This window comes from Gopherus evgoodei, chromosome 1 (genome assembly GCF_007399415.2).
Source record: "Gopherus evgoodei ecotype Sinaloan lineage chromosome 1, rGopEvg1_v1.p, whole genome shotgun sequence".
Taxonomy (NCBI): Eukaryota; Metazoa; Chordata; order Testudines; family Testudinidae; genus Gopherus; species Gopherus evgoodei.
The window spans coordinates 273,467,999-273,489,417 of NC_044322.1; the positions used below are offsets into that span (position 1 = coordinate 273,467,999).

The 21,419-nt window shown below is 46.9% G+C and overlaps 1 protein-coding gene across 3 annotated transcripts; it reads left to right on the top strand.

Annotated features, from left to right (window-relative positions):
- Window positions 1–1,778: 1,778 nt before the first annotated feature.
- On the top strand, window positions 1,779–17,675 carry WBP2NL (WBP2 N-terminal like). 3 transcript variants are annotated; one of them, XM_030547644.1, is made up of 8 exons: window positions 1,779–1,863; window positions 7,692–7,800; window positions 9,498–9,633; window positions 11,650–11,742; window positions 12,663–12,869; window positions 13,447–13,584; window positions 14,420–14,496; window positions 15,540–17,675. In XM_030547644.1, the coding sequence occupies exons 1-8, from the start codon at window positions 1,805–1,807 to the stop codon at window positions 15,585–15,587; spliced, it is 867 nt and encodes a 288-aa protein (XP_030403504.1). In that variant the 5' UTR covers window positions 1,779–1,804; the 3' UTR covers window positions 15,588–17,675. The 3 variants fall into 3 exon arrangements, 2 of the variants coding, with proteins under 2 accessions (XP_030403504.1, XP_030403498.1); XR_003998356.1 differs by lacking the exon at window positions 1,779–1,863 and having other exon boundaries at window positions 7,501–7,800; window positions 15,540–16,835; window positions 17,283–17,675; XM_030547638.1 differs by lacking the exon at window positions 1,779–1,863 and having other exon boundaries at window positions 7,501–7,800.
- The last annotated feature ends 3,744 nt before the right edge of the window (window positions 17,676–21,419 follow it).

Consider the following 21,419-nt stretch of genomic DNA (forward strand, 5'->3'; position numbering starts at 1 on the left):
GAACTGGAATTCTGGGTGACAGAGGGGGATTGAGTTTAACTTCTACCTACATACAGCTGGAAATCTGTAACTGTCTTGAAATAAAGGCTCACAGATGTGTAGGGCACAGCCAATAGATTGAGGACTGTCTTCTGAATTTTAGGACAGTCGGAGAATTCTTTTCCCATGCCATTATAAGCAGCCCTTGTGTCACTGGCCTGGAAGGAGTGACATGAGGTCTATGCAGAGCCCGACTGAGCAGGAGGGCTGTATTGAATAGCTGTACTGAATGGAGGGGATGATATGATGTGATTGTCTACAATGGCATGTAGCCAATCTGTGACTGGCAAATATCCTCTACAGCCAGAGATGGGCCATTAGAGAGGGAGACCTCTGAGTTACTACAGAGAATTCTTTTGCATGTGTCTGGCTGGATGGCAGGTCTCACCCACATTGGCAGTGTCTGATCACTAGATCTAACATCCTTTGGCTGATTTGGTTCTCCCTGTACCATATGGGACCATGCCAGCTGTTCAGGCAGTGTTTGAGAGTGGGGAACCCAATAGCCACTGTGTCTGAGACCTGCCGGCTTTTATGGTTTGTGTCCCTACCTCCCTGTTAGTCAGAAGTCAGATTCTCTCTGTGGTGATTATCCTCACTGAATAGTATTCAAGACCCACTTACGATACTTGAAACTAAAAATAGATTTTATTGGCAAATTATTGGAACTAAGAGAAGAAACCATAAAAGGGTAAGTAAAATCTGCACTCACCGGCACAGCTACTACAAGAAAGCTGGCCCAAACCTTAGGTTACAGAATATTGGGTTAGATACATGAAAAACTGTACATGGCAGAAGAGCCTTTGGTCAAACAGCAAAGCTGTCTGTCTTTCAGTCTGTCAAATGTCCCCAGGAAGGTCTATGGGGACTGGAATTCCTTTACTCCTTTGTAAGGAATACATCACTTTGATTCTCCCAAAAGGCACCTGCTGCCCTTCTGAATCAAGTTGGTGGTCTGCACATTACATTGCCTTACAAAACCATATTAGCAAGGTGAAACCATTTGGAATCTGGTTCAGTGGCCTCATCTTTCTACCCTCAACCTGCATTATGCTATTTTTCTTCTCAGCTGTCCTTTCCCATCAGGTTAATATTTTCCTATCTCTTTGAGTTGGCCTTTTATTAACAGGTTATCAAACCAGCCCTTCTAGACCAATGAGAAACAAGCAAACAAAAATGTGGATTTCACCAACCTCAGGAGCAGACAGCTCTTTGATTAAAACGTTTACAAGAAAGAGACAGAAATTAGCCATTCTAATACAGCTTTGCCACAGTGCTATAAAACTGGAAAAGACCCATCCTTCCACCCGTCTGTCCATCACCCATCCCTCCCCTCCTTCTGTCTGTCCATCCATCCCTCCGCCCCTCTGTCTGTCCATCCTTCACTCCTCTCTTTGTCCATCCACTCATCCCTCCACTCCTCTCTGTCCACTCACCTGTCTCTCCATCCACCCATTGATCTCTCCGTCCTTCTGTCTGTCAACCCGACCACCCATCCCTGCGCCCCCCTGTGCATCTGCTCATCCCTCCAACCCTCTGTCTGCCCAGCCAGCCTCGGCGCGCCCCATCTGCCCAGCCCCGCTCTGGCTGCCGCACGAGCTACCCAGCCCCCTGACTACCTCCTCCCCCGGCTCTACCCCGAGTCCCCTGGGGCGGTGCCGTGCGCGATGAGGTCACGAGGCGGGAGTGTGCGCGATGAGGTCACGGGGCGGGGCCGCGGCATAAGGCGGGGGGGAGGGGCCGCCCGCTGCCATTGGCCGGGAAGATGGCGCTGAACAGGAACCACTCGCAGGGCGGCGGGGTCATCGCCCCCCCCGGGGAGAGGTACCGGGGCGCGGGGCCGGGCCGGGCAGGGCGGGACCCGCGCGTGCCGCGGCCCCTCCCCCCGAGACTGAGGCGGGTCCGGCCCGAGCCGAACCAGATCCCCGGCCCGTCTGGTCCGGCCACTGGCCCCAGGCGCGGCCCCAGCCCTGCCCCGTACCGGGAGGATCCGCTGGCCCCGGCTCGGCCGCCCCGGGCTGGGCTTTTCCCGGCGCGGGAATGGAGGCGCTTCGGTTGTTTAGGTTGCGGGCGCTGCGGCGGCTCCGGCCCCGGGGTCCCGGAGCGGAGGGACGGGGAAGGAGCAGGGCTGCCCTGCCCTGCCCTGCCGCGCGGGTCTCGCCCTCGGGCCGGCTGAGGCAGCCCTGCCCGGGCCACTTGCTGTTGCGGATTAATCCGCATCTAATTTCACTTCTTAAAACCCGATCCCGGGAGCTTCAGGTCTGACCCAGGCTGCCGGAGGTCACTGACCACGTTGGTGGGAAAAGTAGGCGTGTCCGGCAGTGAGCGCGGGGGAGACTGAGGGCGGCGGTGTAGCACTGTCGAGCGCTTTGGGGGAGCTGCCCGGAGCCCGCTGGGAGATGAGCAGTGGTTAGATCATTGCCCAGATACACCCAGCTCTCCTTAGCCCACTCTCTTTAAGGAGCTTTTCTTCTCTACGTACTGTTTCCTTGACTTCGCCATCAGTTTTTTTCCCGTGTTCTCTGACCAACTCCCAACTTGGCAGCCGGGCAGTTTGTTCTGAAAGCTGTTGCTCACTAATAATGGACGTGACAACCCCAGAGGAAGTGCATAGGCGTGAATCTGTAGTCACCTGAGCTGCAGCTTGTCAGCAGATTAGTGACTGAGCTCCATCACAAGGCATTACGTGCACTTTCATTAGCAGTGTGTGCAATACTAGGTCATTAGCAACATCTGCATGGGTTTGGGTGTGTGCTGAGGGCTGAATTAAATGTGCTCAGGTTGCAGATAGGGAAGTAGTCACTTTGTGAATAGACCTGCAGTAAATTACTCCAATAAACATACTCTTAAATATTTAAATGGACTTCTAGTTTGAGACCCAATTTTCCCTGTCCCCAAAGCTGCACTGGCTTTAAAAAACTGAAGTATGTAGAGATGGTATTGACTTTCTAGCTCCTATTTTGCTTTTTCCAAATGAGATGTAATTCTGAGTCTGACTGCTTGTGGCCGTTAAAGATTCCATAATATTCTTATGGGACTATGCCCTAAACAATGCACCACCAAAATCAGATCAAACTCTGGGCCTCGTCACTTCGTTAGTGTACCTCTTAAGGAGACTACAGGAATACAGCTATTCTGGTATCTCTAAAGACACATCTAGACCACTTCTCATCTCTCTTCTGGTAAATAGTGAGCTGGAGAGGAGCGATTTGGACAAGCCCAGTGTTTTCCTGGTCTGATTCTGTATTAAGTTTTGGCACAATTACTCACAACTGGTGAACCATCAAAATAAAGCAGCACCTTTACAGTCAATAATCTTTTTGCATTAAACTGCACCCAGGGTCATCTTATTAGATTGTTTATTCAAAGGTGGTGGTGGTTGTTCGTGCTTGTTTTTTTCCCAAGCTACTGAACATTTTTTCGCTCTCCTTTCTGTTTATCTAGTATAGATGTCATTGGCAGGAAGTCCTTTCAGACCTAGAACAACCATTGCAGCTGCCCCATTTCCCTCCTGGATAATCTGCAATCTGAAAAGATTGAAGGACTTCCAAGTTTGGGAATGAGCCCATAGGCCGGCGTGGCCATGGTGGTGCTTCCTATGCTATCCAAAATGGTCTTGGAGCTTGAGGCTGTGGCTTGGCACTAAGAGCACCCTGATGGATGGTCAATGTCTGGTCTGCTGGTATAATCTAAGTAGGGGTAGGCAACCTATGACACATGTGCCGAAGGCGACATGCAAGCGGATTTTCAGTGGCACTCACATTGCCTGGGTCCTGGCCACCAGTCCGGGGGGGCTCTGCATTTTAATTTAATTTTAAATGAAGCTGCTTAAACATTTTGAAACCTTATTTACTTTACATACAACAATAGTCTAGTTATATATTATAGACTTATGGAAAGAGACCTTCTAAAAAGGTTAAAATGTATTACTGGCACGCGAAACCTTAAATTAGAGTGAATACATGAAGATTCAGCACACCACTCATGAAAGGTTGCCGACCCCCGATCTAAAGGCACACAGTCATGCTAATTCAAGACCTTTATTCATTTTTTTTAAAAGAGGGAGTTTTACCAAACTTGAAACAAATAGAATGATTTTGTGCTATTTAAAAACAATGGATTCAAGGGGTTTGTTTGGTTCCCTGACTGCCCTGAAACGGCTGCACTGGGTTAGTGCATGAAAAAGGAAGTAAACATGGCTAAAAATCACGAAACTGGTCAGCCTAGTTTCACTGTTCGAGCTTGGTGTTTTTCTTGCATGTCAAACAGCATCACTGGTGAAAAGTCAACAGCCTCTGGGCAAAATTGTTGTATGTGAGCAGTCAGCTTTCAAATATGATTGTATGTTGGCCTGTCCCTGTTGGGGAGGTGTACCCTAATCAGTACCACCACCAAAGTCAATCACAAGTTCAGTCCCTTGCAGTGTAGTAACTAGAGCAGAGATGAAACTAGCAAAACACTGTCTCTGAAGAGGGAGTGGGTTTGAGCAGAGCAAGCCCCTCACCTCCTTGTAGCAGGAAGTAACTTCACTTACGAAATCCAAACCGGGTGTCTTGGGATGGTACTGCTGCTAGTGCTGGACCTGATCTGCAAGTCATGAGGCCATCTGCTTAAATTGTGTGAAGGTAGTTCTGAGATCCTGGAGACACACATGACATTGAACGGAGAAGTGTGGGAAAGAAAACTGCCTTCTAGATTACTAAATTGTCCTTGAAGTTGGGTGAATAACAGAAATAAATAATATTATGAAGCTCAAAACTTTAAAACTTGTCAAGTGATATTTGGCAAGTGGTATATGACCAACTGTAGTTTTTCTTGTAAACTGCTAGGCCATCTTGCTAGAAAGTATATAAATTCCCAACAGCAGCAGAATTTCAGTCTTCAGGGATGGGTTTATGTCTAAAAACCAAAAAATTCCAACATGAATTAAATCAGATCCTGGCCCCTTTCCAGATCCTTCCCCATACCTGCTACTTGTTGGCCTCTTAACTAAGAGACAGATAACCTGCCAGAATCGCTTTAGCTCTGACCTCAAACCCATTACCTGGGATAAAGCTTTGTCACAAGGGAGATGAAGCCAGTTTGCCTTAAGAGGCCAGCCCTCCCTGTGACAGTCCTGTACTTATAAGTAAAATTGTACGGTAGGTTTAATGTAATTACCACTGCACTGGTATACTAAATGTATTAAGTGCTGTTTTATCTATGTATGTATAAAGTAGGATTAAAACAAACTCTTTAAAAAGGCACATTTTAAATTGGGTACATGACAGTTATTTTTACACAATGTAAAAGTGACCTATGAAATGAGCTGCCATAGAATTTTGCTGAGGCAAAGAGTTTGGTGGGATTCAGAACTGGATTAGACATGAGCAATTGCCCTAGTTAAGAAGAAATGTCTTCCCATAGCATCTGAGATTTGGAGAGAACCTATTAGGCCTATGGCTCTGGAGTCGCATGCGGCTCTTCAGAGGTTAATATGCAGCTCCTTACCTAGGCACTGGCTGGAGCTATAGATGCTAACTTTCCAATGTACTGGAGGGTGCTCACTGCTCAATCCCCTGCTCTGCCCCAAGCCCTGCCCCCACTCCACCCCTGCCCCTCCCCTAAGCCTTGGGGCTGGTCTACACTAGGGGAGGGGATCGATCTAAGATACGCAACTTCAGCTACGTGAATAATGTAGCTGAAGGCGAAGTATCTTAGATCAAATTACCTACTGTCCTCACCGCGCGGGATCGATGTCCGCGGCTCCCCCTGTCGACTCCGCTACCGCCGTTGGCGTTGGTGGAGTTCCGGAGTCGACAGGCGCACGTTCGGGGATCGGTATATCGCGTCTAGATGAGACGCGATATATCGATCCCCGAGAAATCGATTGCTACCCGCCGATACGGTGGGTAGTGAAGACGTAGCCTTGCATGCCCTCACTCCCCTCCCCCCTATAGCATCCTGCACATGCGAAACAGCTGATTGCAGTGGGAGTAGGTGCTGACTGATGGGGGCTGCTGGCTGACAGGCAGGAGGCACTGGGAAGCTGATGTATTACTGTGGCTCTTTGGCAATGTACATTGGAAAATTCTGGCTCCTTCACAGGCTCAGGTTGGCCACTCCTGTATTAAGCCATTCAGTCTGTCCCTCCCAGCCTTGCAGGAGCGTGACTAGAGTATTGCATTTTCAGTAATACTCTAAATTTCCCTCCATCCTTGACAGCTATGCCTTTCAGGTACTTGTGGATTGTTATCCTGTGTCTCCCTTAAATAGTTCCACTAAATGTTATCTAGCTTTCAGCTGTTCACTTCAGAAGCAAGTCCCTTTAATTCTTCTTTCAGTAATTTTTGCTGTTTTCTAATTTGCCCGTATTTCTGTAGCAGGGTCCCTGAAACTGAATGGAACCTTTGAAATATGGTCTCATCAAGGCCCTATGTAGCCACCTCATCTATGATGCCTCTGTATGCTGCTCAGAATTGCAGTGCACTGTTTTGTTTTTTGGTTTTTTTTCCCCTGGCATAATACACTGCAAACTCGTTACTCTCTAAGTTTGTCAGTATTTCTGCTTCTCTTTGTCTGTTTTGGAGCACTTCCCCACATTTTCTCAAATTGATTTTATCTTCTACTCACGTTTGTTATCTCTAAGTCCCTCTATATTATTTCCTGTCATTGCTAGTGTTCACGGGGTAGTGTCTGTAGCAAACTTCACTAACATGTTGGCTCCCTCTCCTAGATCATTGAATAAGGGCTTGGCTACACTCAAAACTTCAAAGCGCTCCCATGGCAGCGCTTTGAAGTGTAAGTGTAATTGCGGCGCTAGCGCTGGGAGAGAGCTCTCCCAGCGCTGCAGGTACTCCACCTCCTCATGGGGATTAGCTTGTAACGCTGGGAGCCGTGCTCCCAGCGCTGGGGCACTGTTTGCACTGGAGCTTTGCAGCACTGTAACTTGCTGCACTAGGGGTGAGTTTTTTTCACACCCCGAGGGAGAAAGTTGCAGCGCTGTAAAGCGCCAGTTTAGCCAAGGCCTCAGTTTAAACCCTACCACCAGGAACAGTGTTTCCCCAATTCTCCTATCCCTGGAAGCGTTGCTCTTTATCACTAATCTTTGCTGATAGTCCTCAGTCATTTCCAGGAAATAGTGACCGCATCTGTAGTTAGCCTAGCTATGAAGAAGCGTCGTCATTAGTACAGTTGACACAACTGAGGTTGCATTACTGGGGTTATGCTTTCCTGCGTAGCATCAACATACGGATACTGGACTAGTCAGACAGGGACTTGCTCCGAGGCAATGTGCTTATTCCCGAAAGAAATACTGCAGTTAGTTGTGCGTATTCTGTGCTGTGAACTTTTGTACCGACTCGCTTTCAATGAGAAATGAACGGTTTCCTCAGCAACTGTCTCAAATGGCTTTGGAAATGCAGGGAGAAACAAACCCTCCTGAGGCTAGAGGCTTCTCTGGGCAGAATAGGATTGGGTGTTGTACTTATTGAGAAAGTAGCATAAACGGTTCATGCATACGCAGAGAGAGACGGTGGGATCCATATCTGAACTGAGCCTCTTAGGGAAATGACCTGGCTCTTGGCATGCCAACTAACGTATGTTGATTGCACAAGCTTTAGGACTGTTTGTTACTATGCATCCCTGATGTCTGTCTCTTCCTCCTCCTGCAGTGTTCTTAAGCATTGTAAAGATGTGGAGCTTTCCTTCAGTGATGTGTCTGACAAGGCTGAAATCTTCAAAGGCACCAAGAAGGGAATGGTATACCTCACCCCTTACAGGGTAAGTCTTGAGCCAGTAGCATTTTCCCACAGGCTTCTAGACCTGGAGGCTTGTAAATGATTGGGTAAATCTCCTAGTTATGAGGAGGCTAGAAATTCAAGATGAGAGAGGGTGGTGGAAATAGATCGTGCTTGTCCTTTTCTCCACAGCCCCCTTTCCCAGCTAGGGCCAGGGCCAGATTGTTCTGTTCTCTGCAGCATGTTTTCATGTGTCTTTTACATTGTCCTGTTTTCAATGTCAGTCAGTGGGGCTTCCACTATTTCCTTTGAAAGTCTTCAAAATCCTTCGAGTGGGTGTGGGTGTGTGTGAAAAACCCTCCATACGCACATCCAAAGTCTGTCTGTCCTGAACACCAACCACTGTTTAACTTGGCTTCTCAATTCTCATGCCTGCTGCTGTATGTAGCCTTTTAAACTGGAACAGAAGTTGACTTATGCTGTACTCTAGGTCCATGTAAATGGGCTTAGGCTTTGACCTGTTAAGGCTTATCATACAGGCACAGTGGCCTAACCTGATTGAAACAACCCCCTTCTTAGTAAACATTTGAAAGCTAAAAGCTGGGGGTAAAAAACCCTCTCCTACTGTTCCAGGGATTACTGAAGGGGGCTATGATGCTTCTGCCAGTGTTTTGATGAGTGACCGTACAAAGGACTTGGGGAAACTGTTCAGTGTAGTCCCAAAACCTGGACTAGGAAAGCCCTGGAGAACCTCCTAAAGGGTTCTGTACTGCTTAAGGAATGGACAGTAAATCTTCCCTGTCTTCAGTCCTGTGGCTTATGATGTGGCTCATGCAAAATTTTGTATGTCTACAAGTATTCCTCATCCTTTTTGGACTGTATCCAGTCTTCAGGGCCAGCAGCACTCTAGAATTGTTCACTTAGCCGGTGCTTCTCTAGAGACAGTCACCAAACAAACTAAGCTGGTCTGAATTCACAGCTTTTGGTTTGTAAGTCTGTAGATGGACACTGCTCATTCGGTTTGAGTGTCCTGTTTTGACTTAGCTTTAACTAGATATGCTGCACTGAATCTGCCAAAGCACTGGATGCACCAATGAGTTAGATCCTGGAAGGATATAATAGCTGTGAAAGATGCAATGCGGCAGCTTTTCTGTACGCTGCAGTGAGTTACAAGTAGCCTATGACATTAGACCTTTTTAATGAGAGAGGGAATGTTATGCCAGGGCACTGCTCTTCTATCCCTTGCCTCTGCTTTTCCTTATTTAAGAATGATCATAGTAACTGCTAAGTTACTGTTCAAACAGGCTGCTAGATTTGGGCAGAAAGACCACACATCTAAGCAGTTCAGAACTTCTGGTCCACTTCGGTGCAGTAGAGCTTCAAGCTGCAGTGCCTCAGACTGTGTCACAAAAACAGTGCAGTAGTTTGAGGTTTTAAAGGGAGAAAATACTTCTTAATTTACATGGTGTCAACTGCACGCTACTGTGAAAGTTGCACGTTTCAGGTGTGGGAGCCCTAAATATGTGATTGTCAAAGTTCTTTTGGATCTCTGAGGATGAAAACTGCTGTGTAGCTGTAGAAGAGGAACTTGCATGTATAATCGTTCCAGAGCTGTAGTTTCTCTTTACCAGCTTTTTAAAGCTGTCTCCGCTTTGAACACTCTTGAAATTGCCAGTTTCACTCTAGGTATAAAGACTGATTGTAAATTAACAACTTTAAAATGTCCTCTCTATCTTGCAGATGATCTTTGTGTCTAAAGGCAAGGACCCCCTGATGTCCTTCATGATGCCATTCTACTTGGTGAAAGGGTGCTCCATCGAGCAGCCTGTCTTCGCTGCCAATTACATCAAAGGCGTGATCCAGGCTGAGGCAGGAGGTGTGTGTTAATGTGTTGCCGCTCCAAGCAGACTTAACTGAGCTTCCCAAGTACTTTTTCCCTTCTGCTGAATTTCTAGCCCAGGACTTGTCCACATGAGAAATTGTGTGGCATAGCAGTAGTGAAATATGCCAGTCAATTTCCCCACATAGGCATGTCTTAAGTTTGGTGGAAAGCCCCCCAAAAGACTCATAATGGATATTTTTGTCCAGGAAAAACTTGTAACCATGATCCAAATGTTATAAGAAAATTACTTAATCTTTGAATTTCTGCATGTTAGTTGCTTCCTAGGCTCAGCTTGAGAGGGAGTTGGAGAGGGTAGGCGAGTGATGGGTTCACCAACTTCAACTGCTGATCTTGTACAGTCGTGAATAGAAGCCAACAAAGTGAGAGCACTTCTCTGGAGATCAGCAGACCTTTCTTCACTGCAATGCATGTGCATCTCTGTATATCACTGGTTCAGACCTGACCCCAAGCTAGTAGTGGCTGAAAATTGTGACCATCTGACACTTGTGATGCCCTGTTTGAAATGACTTGCTGGTCATGTTCTAGTTCCTAGTAGTCCATCTCAGAAACAGCAGTCACAGTTGGCACTTACAGAACACAAAATCAGGACAAAAAAGGGCTCCTGAGACAACTCCCCTCAGTCATAGTACTAGTTCCTCTGGGGTTGAGGCACCTGAGTAGGAGAAATGTGCATCAGGAAATCTTACGTCTCTGCTGGCTGCTTCTGTATTTGTTCTAGTGAGGACTAGCTCTCCAAGGCTATGAATCCAGCACCTTTCCCTGGCAATAAAATCACTCTTTGTGGGGATTCTGCTATAGTAATGGTATCTCATGTCTGGGTCACTCAGGCTCTTGAATAGCTAGAGCTTTCTGCATAATCTACTCTGCACACACACTGCTGTGGTCTCAGATAACTTTTTTACTATATCAGTTTGTTTTTATACTACTTGAAATCCTTTCTTTCTACCCCAGCCTTTCTTGCTGGCTTGAGGTGTTGCTTCATGATGGGAAGTATAGCGGTAGGTTGCTGATTCATTGGGTAACTTGCCCAAACTGAGCTACCAAACTACTACTGATAAGATAATAGGAAAGAATAAAATTTGAGTAATGCAGTGTTTAAGTGTGTTGTTGAACCGCCACATCCCTTTCAATTTATATGCCTGATGTTTTGTTTTTTTTTTATTCCTCCTCTAACAATGTGCAGAAAAACCCCAAACATCTCATACAGTCTCTCTGGACAATTTTTCTTGGAATAAGTTGATCGGACAAGGGATTTTGGAACCTGGGCTTTTCGTTTTAAAACTCAAATTTTAATCTCCCATCTGACAACTTGCTTTAAAAACTCCCAATTTGCTTTATCCACTTGTCCTCCAATAAGGAAACCCACCTGTTTGTACAGTTTGGGTGACTTATCTTGGGGGTTTTAGCATGTGGTAATGAATTTCTAAAAACTCCTGTTAGGCCTAAAACTTGGTAATCTTTATCTAAGATGCTCTGCTTCAAAGAGGGCGAAGAGTCTGGTGATGGAATATTTAATTCCAGTCCTGGCTTGAGTTTCAGGCCCTGATTCAAAGTCCATTTAGTTTGGTGGAAGGGCTCCCATTCAGTAGGCAGGCTCCCGCTGAATGAAATGTGTCCTTTCTACATCGTGTTTGCAATTGGATTCTCTCTGCGCCTGCCAGCAGAAAATATAGATCTACAGAACTTCTGCATGTCCATATTTTAGACTCTCCTCTTAAAAAAAAAAAAATAAGGAAATTCCCAGACAAACCCTCTCCTGGTCTCACTGAGATTTATCTTGTATACAAAGTGGGCTGAGTGACCACTGCGAAGGAAGCTGGCAGTTATGCAATAGTTGTCCAAACCCTGTTTGGTCTCTTGTTTAAGTTGGGAGCTTCTAGGAAACAAATCAACTAATAATCTGTATCCAATTTCAGACCTGTTTATTGGTATTAAATCTTTCAGAGTATATTTAATGGTTTAATTTTTAATTCTCACTTTCTCCTTCAGGTGGCTGGGAAGGGCAGGCTTCCTTTAAAATGACCTTCAACAGCGGCGGAGCCATTGAGTTTGGACAATTGATGTTCAGGGTTGCCACTAATGGTAAGTGGCCATCGGAGGCTTGAATATTCTAAGAGTTGGCTGGAAAATTAACTTTTGCTGCAGTAAACAACTTGGGGTGAGCAAGGGGAATAACGCTTCTAAACTTTTCAATCAAAAAAAATTGACTTTTCCATGAGAACTTTTGTCTTCATTCTACACCCTATTGTTAGTCTTAATGCTCTGGTTTTGGAAAACTGAAAAACGTAATATTCCCAATTCTTGGCATGAGCCCCCTAGTCCCTTTTAAAAAAAATCTTTTCCCCTCTGTTTCCGAACTGGAAAAAGTAGGAAAACATGAGATTAGAGTGGTGTATGAGGGAACTACCCTCACACTTAGCTTACCCAACTCTGTTTTCCCAAAGGGGAGAAAGTGTATTAAAAATGGAGTGGAGGGAGGAAAACTTCCTATTTTTGGCTTCCAAAAATAGATACATGTTTTTTGTTTTTTTTTTTGTTTGTTTAGAGTTTGGTTGGAAACTTCTTGTGTAGATTTTCCTGATCAGAAAGACCTCTTAAATGTGTGTGGGGTTTTCTGTTGTTGTTTTTTATGAAACCACATTCTTCGGTGGAGACTTTTTTTTTGGCAAGCTTTCGTGGCTAGTATCTGTGTAAATATTGCAGATCAGGGTTAATCTGAGTCATCTCCATAAGCTGTTCCCAGCTCAGGGTCCAGCCCTGCTCCTCAGTGTCCAGACTGGCAAAGCTAACTACCCCAGCAGTGCGTGAACCTGGGAGAAGAAGAGATTATTGCTGGATGGGTTTTGGGCAAAGCCATTGCTCCAGGACCCAGTGGCTCATAGCTCTGTTGCCATGACAGATCAGACTAAATTAATGTGATCATTCTTTCCTTTTCTTTGCTGCTCCATTTTAATTGCATGGCAGTGTGCTGAGTCAGACTTGCTAAACTTAATTCTTTTTAGCTTCCAGAGGGGCTCCTGCCCAGAATACTGGCTATGGCTATATGCCTGCCTTTGGGGGGTATACCCCTGCTCCAGGAGGTTATTCACCTGCACCAGGGGGCTATGCCCCTCAGCCAGCTAATGGACCTTCCCCTTATGTGCCCCCACCAATGAATGGATATGGACCAGCTCCACAACCCATGGGTTACCCTTACGCACCACCTCCAGGTAAAGCCTTCTGACGGGCTTCAACCTCTTGTGACATACCAGTGTTGTGTGAGGTAGAGCGCACGTGCTGTGTGTACTGGGAGCTGTAAAGGACTGTGTTGGAGTAAAGAGCACAAGACTCCAACATAGCTGGAGGATGGCTTGTATAGCAGCAGCCCATTCTCTCTGAGCAGCATTGTTAGCCTTATAAGGGCCCTGACTCCTCTGGGTCACGGAAGCATTTCCTTGCAAGGACTGGGGTGTCCTGCTAAAATCCAGCTTGAGTATTATTGCATCTCCCTAGAGATCCAGTGGGACAGGAAATAAAGGATATGACATCCTAAGCTGGGTAGCACCTTCTGGCAGAGAATGGCAGGCAAATTTGGGGAGTGATTGTTGTCTGCAAAGCACTCTGTGGTCAACGGCACTACAGCTGTATAAAATCCTGATGTGGAGTGGCTGCTGTTTAAGCTCGGGTGACTTTCCTTGACCTGTGTATATCCGCTTTAGACAGAAGCAACAGGCCTGTAAACTAGGCCTGCAATATGTCCCACGGGAATGGCGTAAAGCACCTTTTTAACGTGTCTCCTTTCTACAGGCATGTACCCACCTCCTCCTGACATGAACCCCCTGTATATGGCTCCTCCTCCCCCCTACCCCGGCCCTCCTACCGCAGGACCTTCAGCCCCCACAGCTCCCACAGCCCCTACAGCCTGCATGGAGCCTGGAATGCCAGGTAAGGGAGCAGGAGGGACTCTCGGTGCAGGTCCAAAAGGGATTGTAGATGTGAATGATGGAATTTCTCTTGTTACAGGCTCTTTGAGTCACCCATTTCTAGGCAGTTTGTGGGTAGGTGGGGGAAGATGACATGGCAGTTCCCAGCACTGTACTAGTTCTGTCCAGCATGAGCAAGTCCCTTGCTGTCATGAGCAGGCCCAAAGTACAATTAAGAGAGCTGGCTCTGATGTTGCAAGCTGGTTCTCTTGGCACCTTTTGTCTCTAGAGTCTGCTTAAGAAAGCTGTGTTAAAAGGTAAGGCGCACAGAAGCCACCTGCTATAGCAGGAAGGAGACCCTACTGAAAGTGTTACCTGGGGATCCTTTGGGAACAGGAGGTCTGCGTTGATGATCGCAGGTACAGGCCAAACTGCTGCCGGATACTATCAGTTGGAATTAGCGATGTAAAGTTCCAGCTCATTTTATAGTCTAGCATTATGCCTGGCTAATATCCACTGTCCACAACTATGCCATGGTTATCTTAAGGCTAAAATCAAGTGTGACCTAGCTCATGTGAGGGGAAACTTGTCTTGCTCCCAGAGATCTGTGAAGCCCAGGATATCTGTTAACAAGGAAGCATTGTCTGGTGGTTTAAGCACAGCTGAGAGATGTGGGTTCTGTTCCCTGCTCTGCTACAGACTTATTTTGTGACCTTAGGAAAGCCAGTTAACTTGTCTGGGACTCTGTTTTCCCCATCTTAAAAATAGGTATTCTCTCTGTTAGGTGGGGGCTGGGAAGCTGAATTCACTACTTGTAAAGCACTTAAGAAGGTTGTGTTTTTTTCCTTACCCTGTAGGTGGCAGTAAAGCAGCAGAAGCAGCTTCGAGTGCCTATTACAACCCAGCCAATCCCCACAATGTCTATATGCCTATGGTAAGCAACGTTGAGTTGTCTGTTGGGCAGGAGGGCAAAGGGGTAAGTGGAGCTAACGTGCTTGCTGTTCAGCTGCTACAGCTGAATCCTGGGCAGCTTGTCATCTTACTGCAGCAGCTGCTAAGGTCACAGCGCATAGCCCATGCTGTGCCACACCCTACTAAGTCTAGTATCCTGCTTCTGAGTGTACCTGAGCAGGCTCTTTGCCCATCTAGTCTAGCTTCGGGCAGTGTTTGATCCTCAAGAGGAGAGCGGACCCCCCCCCACACGCAGCAGATCAGTTGAACGTAGATGGGTCTAGGTGTCTCATTTCTTCCTGACCTCCACAGGCAGTTGGCTCCCCAAAGCAGGAGGTTTATGATCACTGCTATGCTATTTAGAAATGATCTGTCCACTCTTTCCTACAAAGAAGCCTTATCAAAATACTCATACTTAATCATTGTTCCTGGAATCCGGCTTAGTATTTTTCTGATCAAGAAGGCAGGGAACTCGAAGACCTGCATGAAAGTTGTGCCTGTACAGAAACAATATATTTATCAGCTTCTGCAAGAATGGGGGTATCCAGATTTAGGAACTTAAAGGGAAGGGGTAATACAGGTTTAGACTGTTCTGGGCCAGGGGAGACTGACAAGATCTGTCCTAACAAACTGCCACAGGAACCACAGAGTCACTGGGAGGTTGAGAGGAAGATGAGGATTAAAACAATGTCCAATCACAGTGCTGCTCTTTATGAAGTACACACATCCTGATGGGCTTTTAAAGGGACTCTTGTGGTGATCATCTTTTTTGCGTGGTGCCTCATTTGAAGCATTATAGGAACTGGCAAAGGCTCTGGGATGGAACTGAAACTGGGAAGAAACACCCATGGGTAGCTGTAGCCTAACATATAGGCCTCACCCCTGTCACTTTAGTATCTCTCAAGCTGTAGCCGATGGCAAAGGTTGGGTGCATAAGCTAAGCCTGGAAAGCTGAACAGCTACACACAACACTGCTGGGTTGTAGATAGAATCAGTCACCATGTCTTGTTTTTTCTCACTTTGCAGGACCAGCCGCCTCCTTATGCACCTCCTGCTGAGAAAAAGAACAACTAACAGAAGGAACCCACCCACCAACTGCTCACGTTCATTCTCCCCAAAGACACTTCTGTCCTCACCACTACCCCCTCAGTTCAGTGTATCTCTAGGCTTCATGTGTGTCTATAATATACATAGCGTTGGGTGGCGTAACACCCGCCCTCTTTAAACATTGAGTGTGACAATACAAGTGGAACAGCAGAAGCGGCAACAGCGTTTTCCCGCCTGATTGCTTTCCATCCCAGGGCCAGGGCTCTGTCCCTCTGAGGCTTTTGCCATGAGTTTGAGGGGAGGGCTGAAATCTTAGACCAGCAGAGAAAGCGCATCGCTAACGTAGGAATTAAACATTGCGGCTTCTTGATTTGAGTGAAGGAAAATGGTTTGAGACAGTGGTTTTAAACATCCTCTGGGGAAACCGTAAGTAAGAAGGAAAGAGGCAATGGGCTGCTGGGTTTCCCCATGTTGGTATAAAGGAGGAGCATGTTACATTTTTCATGGGTGCTGTTCCCTTTGTAAAGGGAATCAAGTGAAGTGCTGGAGGGCTGTCACCTCAGCTTCATTAGAACTGGGCCACGTTGTAACCTGGGAAATGGCTCCTGAGACGCAGTCAACCTAGTTAAGCATTTTGCAGTGTGGGCTTCAGTGTGGAGAGGCCAAGTACAATGCTAGCTAAGCAGTAGCAGCAAGGGAGTATGAACTGGCTTTGGCTAAATCACTAGCCCTGTGGGAAAGAGGAGCAAACACAGGTGCAGTTTTACACCTGCCTTGGACACAGCAAAGCCCCCATCACCTTTCCCAGGAAATCTGCCTCTCTCAAAATGGGAGATGGCTGGAAGAGGGGAGATGCCCTACTTGCTGGGGTGTGCAGACATCCAGGGGTGCCTGGTTCTCCCCCCTCTCCCTTCTATTGTGAGATGCTGCTCTTTTGCATTGTAAATGTAGTTTTGAGGAGAGGGGGATGTGTTAGCAGATCTCTTCAGTGCAGTGAAAGCCAGACTCTGTGTCCACCTGATGCAGGCGGCCAATGAAAGACTTGGGAGGAACCCGTGCGTCTAACCTGGAAATGGGCAGTGGCTTTCTAAAAGCAGCATGCCCGTGTAGATGGGCTGCAGAAAAGCAAATTGGGACTGGGTGGAGGGGAGTGGAATCTGGGCTACAGAGCTCTGAGCAAATGGGAGTGGGAATTAATCCAAATCTTCCTTTCATTCTCCTAGAAACTGGCCCCTCTGTGCAGCAGTGCTGTGTGCAGCAGCAGCCACGCTGCGGGTGAGTGAGTAGTATTAGGGTTTTCTACTGACAGCACGTTTCACCAAGGAGAGAGTAACCCTTGGCAACCGCCTCACCATAGGGATGGGGTCAGGAGCTATTGTTCTGAGCAACCTCATACCTTGTGCTAGCTTCCCTAGAAAGCACTGGGTGGGGGCGGAGAGGGGTCCGTCTCCCCTCCACGGGCAACTAAAGCTGTGCTGGTGTGAATGTGCTGGCATCTGAACAGTAGTTGGTGTGAGGAAGAGAATCTCGGTGGGTTGGTTTGTTCAATGGAGGTGGGGTAACTGGATGACTCTTTACTGCTTGCATGGTATCCCTCCAGGGTGAGGCGGTGCCCATTCACCAGTAATAACCAATATTTTTTTGTAATGTAGCTGTTACTGCTAACCCTAGGCTGTTACTGAGAGTAAAGCAACTCAGCTGGGACCTTCTCTTCTTCCTTAGGAGCTGATGTCCCACGAACTTGCTTCCCAAAGAGAATCACACGTGTCTAGTGGAGTATCTGATTCCCAGTGTAGGGCCTGCTCAGCCCCTCCCCACCCAGTTCTCACTCAGGGGTAGGGACTGTTTCTTTCTCCTCCCTCCACGCCCCCCTTTGCTCCCTATGTGCTAGCCTATCCTACAAGCAAGGCTCACACAAGATGTGTGTATTCCTGTAGCTGCCTGACATTCTTCCGCCTAGCAGCCATCTGCAAGGGAGGACCTTTCTTTTCTAAGAAATCTTTTTAATCCAAGTCAAAGATTCTCTTATAATTTTCTGGAATTAAAAAAGTTCTGCCATCAATGTTTGTAATATCTTTTGCTTTGCACTTTAATACAGAAGCATTGGAACCTTCAGGCGTGTGTATCAGTTCAGTGGTTGCGTGTAACCACCAGTGTGCCGTGCAATGGGCAAGAAAAATGGAATGGATAGGATACGAATAGCGAAAAACATAACTGGTTGTGGGATTGTTTTTGTGGCTTTGTAATCAGTGCATGGTTCCTCCCCCAGAGCACTGCTTAGCTGGGCTGTAGAACTAGAGTGGGGAAAATGGCCTTTAGTTAAAAATCCCACTCCACTTGCACCTCTGTCTGTGGTTATAGCCTGTCTCTTAGGCTGGGAGGGAAGGAGGGGGGCTGCCTTTTGCCATCTCTGCCTTTGCTGTAACTAACGTCCTAGCTAACTCAAACTGACACACTAACCCTTTCTTGTGGCATGCCCAGCACCACTAACGGGCTGTGGGAGTTCTCTGCTAATGCAGTATTCCTGCAGCTCTTCTATAAACAGCTGTTCTCAAGGGCTTGTTTGCCCTGGTCCCACAAATAGCACTAATCCTTTTATTAGATAAGGAGCAAAAGTGGAAGGTCCTCAGTTCTTCCCCTGCTGTCCAGTTGTTATGGTGGTCAGTTGTTCCAGCTTCTTGGTGTAGGTTAAATCCCTGGGATCAAAATACCTTTCTTCCACATTCACCTGCACTTGTACAGCTTGTCTCGTGGATCTGACGCTTGCTTCGCTGAAAGAGCGGCACCAAATGTGGGATAGCTTCAAGGGGGGTAGGTGGCTGGAGAAAAAGCAGTCAAAACTGCTTCTGCTGAAGATGAGTGACGGTAGGCTTGGGACAATCACAGACACAAGGCTGAGAATTGCTGCCTCTATGCTACAGCTGCCAGGGAGCCCTGTTCCAACACTCCAAGCTGTAGAGCCGCATCTGTCTTCTGTAACTTGACTGAGAGCTTTGGCTGGAGTGAGCTTTAGCTTAGGTACTGAATGTGGCTAAGGGCCTACCTGCCATCAAACTAGCGCAGTGTCTTACCCAGGTCCCTGTGACATGTTTGTAGGGTGACCAGATGAGAGGAAGAAAATATTGGGACACATTTGGCGGGGGGGGAGGCAGCGCCAGTGGAGGGGAAAAAAAAAATGCCGAGTGCTGCCGTTGGTTTAACAAAAAACAACTGAGTGTTGCTGCCGGAGCGAAGTATCGGGACAAATTGTGTCCTGACCAAAGATCGATCAGGACACGGGCCAAACACCTAAATATTGGGATGGTCCCGATTTTATCGGGATGTCTGGTCACCCTCCATGTTTGCAGTGGAGCGCTTGACGCTAGTAGCTTGGTTTGCACTGCTACAAAAGCCATGCAAGGAGAGGAGGAAAAGTAAGAAGCTCTTGGCAAAAGTGTGACTGCAGCTAGCTGTTGCTTGCACCCAGGTTGGCTGGCTCAGTAGCATAGACAGCCTTCTGTCTAATGGGAAGGAGAAAAGCTTAAGCCCTTCTTTGAGCTTGCAGCAGGAGATGTTAGGATGGACAGGGCCACTCTCACTGCTGTCCTCCAGCTGGCTGCTCCAACTCCCAGTGTCTATCTAGTGAAGGGTGAAAGGAAGCTAGTGCCAACTTTTGACTCCTTAAAACTCCAGTGAGTGATGTGTGGTGGGGAAGACTACTATTGCTCTGGGAATGTTTTCTGGCAAGTAACAAAGTCAACACAAGAATTGCACAGTTTATATGGGTCCTACACAGAGCCCATGTTCTATCCCCCCAGACAGTGTGAGACAGAAAGTGGGTCCGTACCTCATAACAACTTGACTTGCTCGATTTTCTTTATGGCACAAGGAGAAAAGGAAGATCTAACAGTGACTCTTAAGATTTTCTCCTGCATAAATTTGTTGTTTTTATTGTAGACAAAGTTACAGATTTGAGAGGACTTTTCATTACCCAAAAAAAAAATTGATTGTGGCAGTGACGCTTGAATTCTCATTAAGAATTAACCTTGCCTCATAATCACTTTCAAACTAGGCCCTGCTCTGCATCAGCTCACCCTCTATAATGTACACAATTCCATTTCCTAGCATGGGTTTTGTAGCACTGGCCGTCCAGCCTGAGATGGTACATTACAAGTATGAGTGATAACTAGGGTGACCAGATAGCAACTGTGAAAAAAAAATAGGTGACTAGATATGGAAAAAGTCCCCCAAAATTGGCCTGTCCTTTTAAAAATGGGACATTTGGTCACCCTAGTGATAACCCCTGTGCTAGCTGGTAACATATTTTACGCTGCTTAGTTGGCCAGCAATTCCAGTAAAACTTAGAGCTGTGCCTCACTTCTCTAGTTAAAATAAAATTGAGCGAGGAAACTACTGTCCTGCCTATGGTGCTCAAGTGCAGTTCCTCTTGTATTTATTTTCAGTGGAAAGCAATGTTTAGAGTTCTCTGCAGCACCTGGCTGGTTCTGCAAAGCCCGTGCCACTCCCTACTGTCATTGCTGGTTGGGAGGAACTATGCAGGGAACACAGAATGCCTGTCCTACAGCAGGTGTCTAGCCCTTTTCCTTACAGAGGCAGGCTTGAAAACACAAACAGCTGGAAATCAGTGTTATCAGCTTGCTGAAGTGGAAAGGAACAAACAGCTGGCTTCTACTTCTGCCCTAGGAGGGTTGTGGGGACCTAGCAGAGATTCTCCCAAACTCCTCAGGCCAGTCTTGCAGCTTGTAGTGTACTAACAAACCAGTATTGATTACATTGTGGGGGAAGAATCACCTGACAAAAGACTTGCGGTTCTGTCCAAAATGGCCAAGGCCAGCTCTGCTAGCAGCCAGTCAGTACCCAGCCTTTTTTAAAGCATGGGCCTCTCTCACTGTATAAACTCTACATTCTACTGCACTGAGACATTATCAGAGCCCTAGGTAGGCTGCTGTATGGGAGAGGGGGAGAGCAGTGGGCAGTCATTTGCTGGTGTCATTTGGTGCATGCAGAAGCATTCCTCCAATCCATATCCTACAGCCTGTCCCATTCATCCAGCCCAGCGGGCCGCTAGTGTTCTGAAATATTCTTCCCACTGAGTAAGGAGCTAAGCCCATGCTACTGGAGAAATTCTGTATCACTTCACATGTGCAGAATTTCTGTCCCCCACAGGTTTCTTTGCTTCCCTGCAGAAAAATGACTTCTGATGGGGAAGCCGCAACAGTGGTCACACATCCCTCCCTGGCAACGCAGGCAGGTTGGTTCAGGAGCCCAGAGCAGCTAGTAGAGACATAAATCACTGCCAGGAGGGGTGGGGAGCTGGACTGTCATATGTATGTGAGAGAGAGACATTCTGTCCCTCTCACTTGCTACTGCAGCACACTTCGTGTGGAGGGCCAGGGCTTCAGGATGTTTCTGAGGAGGTAGGCATGGGGCAGGCTCTGTCCCTTCAGGCAGAGCAGAATGTAGCAGCGTGCCTGCTTAGTGAATTTTCCCAGGAGTATAAAACAGCTGTAAAAGTTTTAAGGCTCCTTTACATTGCCAGAGTGGTGTAAAGGACAGTATGGCCTTAAAAATGCTTATGGTACTTTACTGATTAGCATTGGTCCAAATTTTTCGACTGAAAGATGTGCTCCATGAACTGTTTGCTACTGACCTTTCTGGTGATGGTCAGTAACCAAAACAAATTGGGTTTTTATTCCCCAGCCCTCACTTGCTGTTCAGTTGCCTATGATGTAACATTGAGCATATGGCTGCATATACTGGTCGACTAATAACTAGAAATAAAGGATCAAACGTAGCTACATTACTATTAGGCAAGGGGGTCTGGGGATTTCCCCAATGCTACTCACTAGCCTTCTCCAT

Excerpts from the sequence above, each read along its gene's own strand:
- WBP2NL (XM_030547638.1), top strand. The coding sequence starts at position 7,588 with ATGACCTGGCTCTTGGCATGCCAACTAACGTATGTTGATTGCACAAGC. Across the intron at positions 9,634-11,649 it reads GATCCAGGCTGAGGCAGGAG|GTGGCTGGGAAGGGCAGGCT; the intron begins GTGTGTGTTAAT and ends TTTCTCCTTCAG. Across the intron at positions 14,497-15,539 it reads ACAATGTCTATATGCCTATG|GACCAGCCGCCTCCTTATGC; the intron begins GTAAGCAACGTT and ends CTCACTTTGCAG.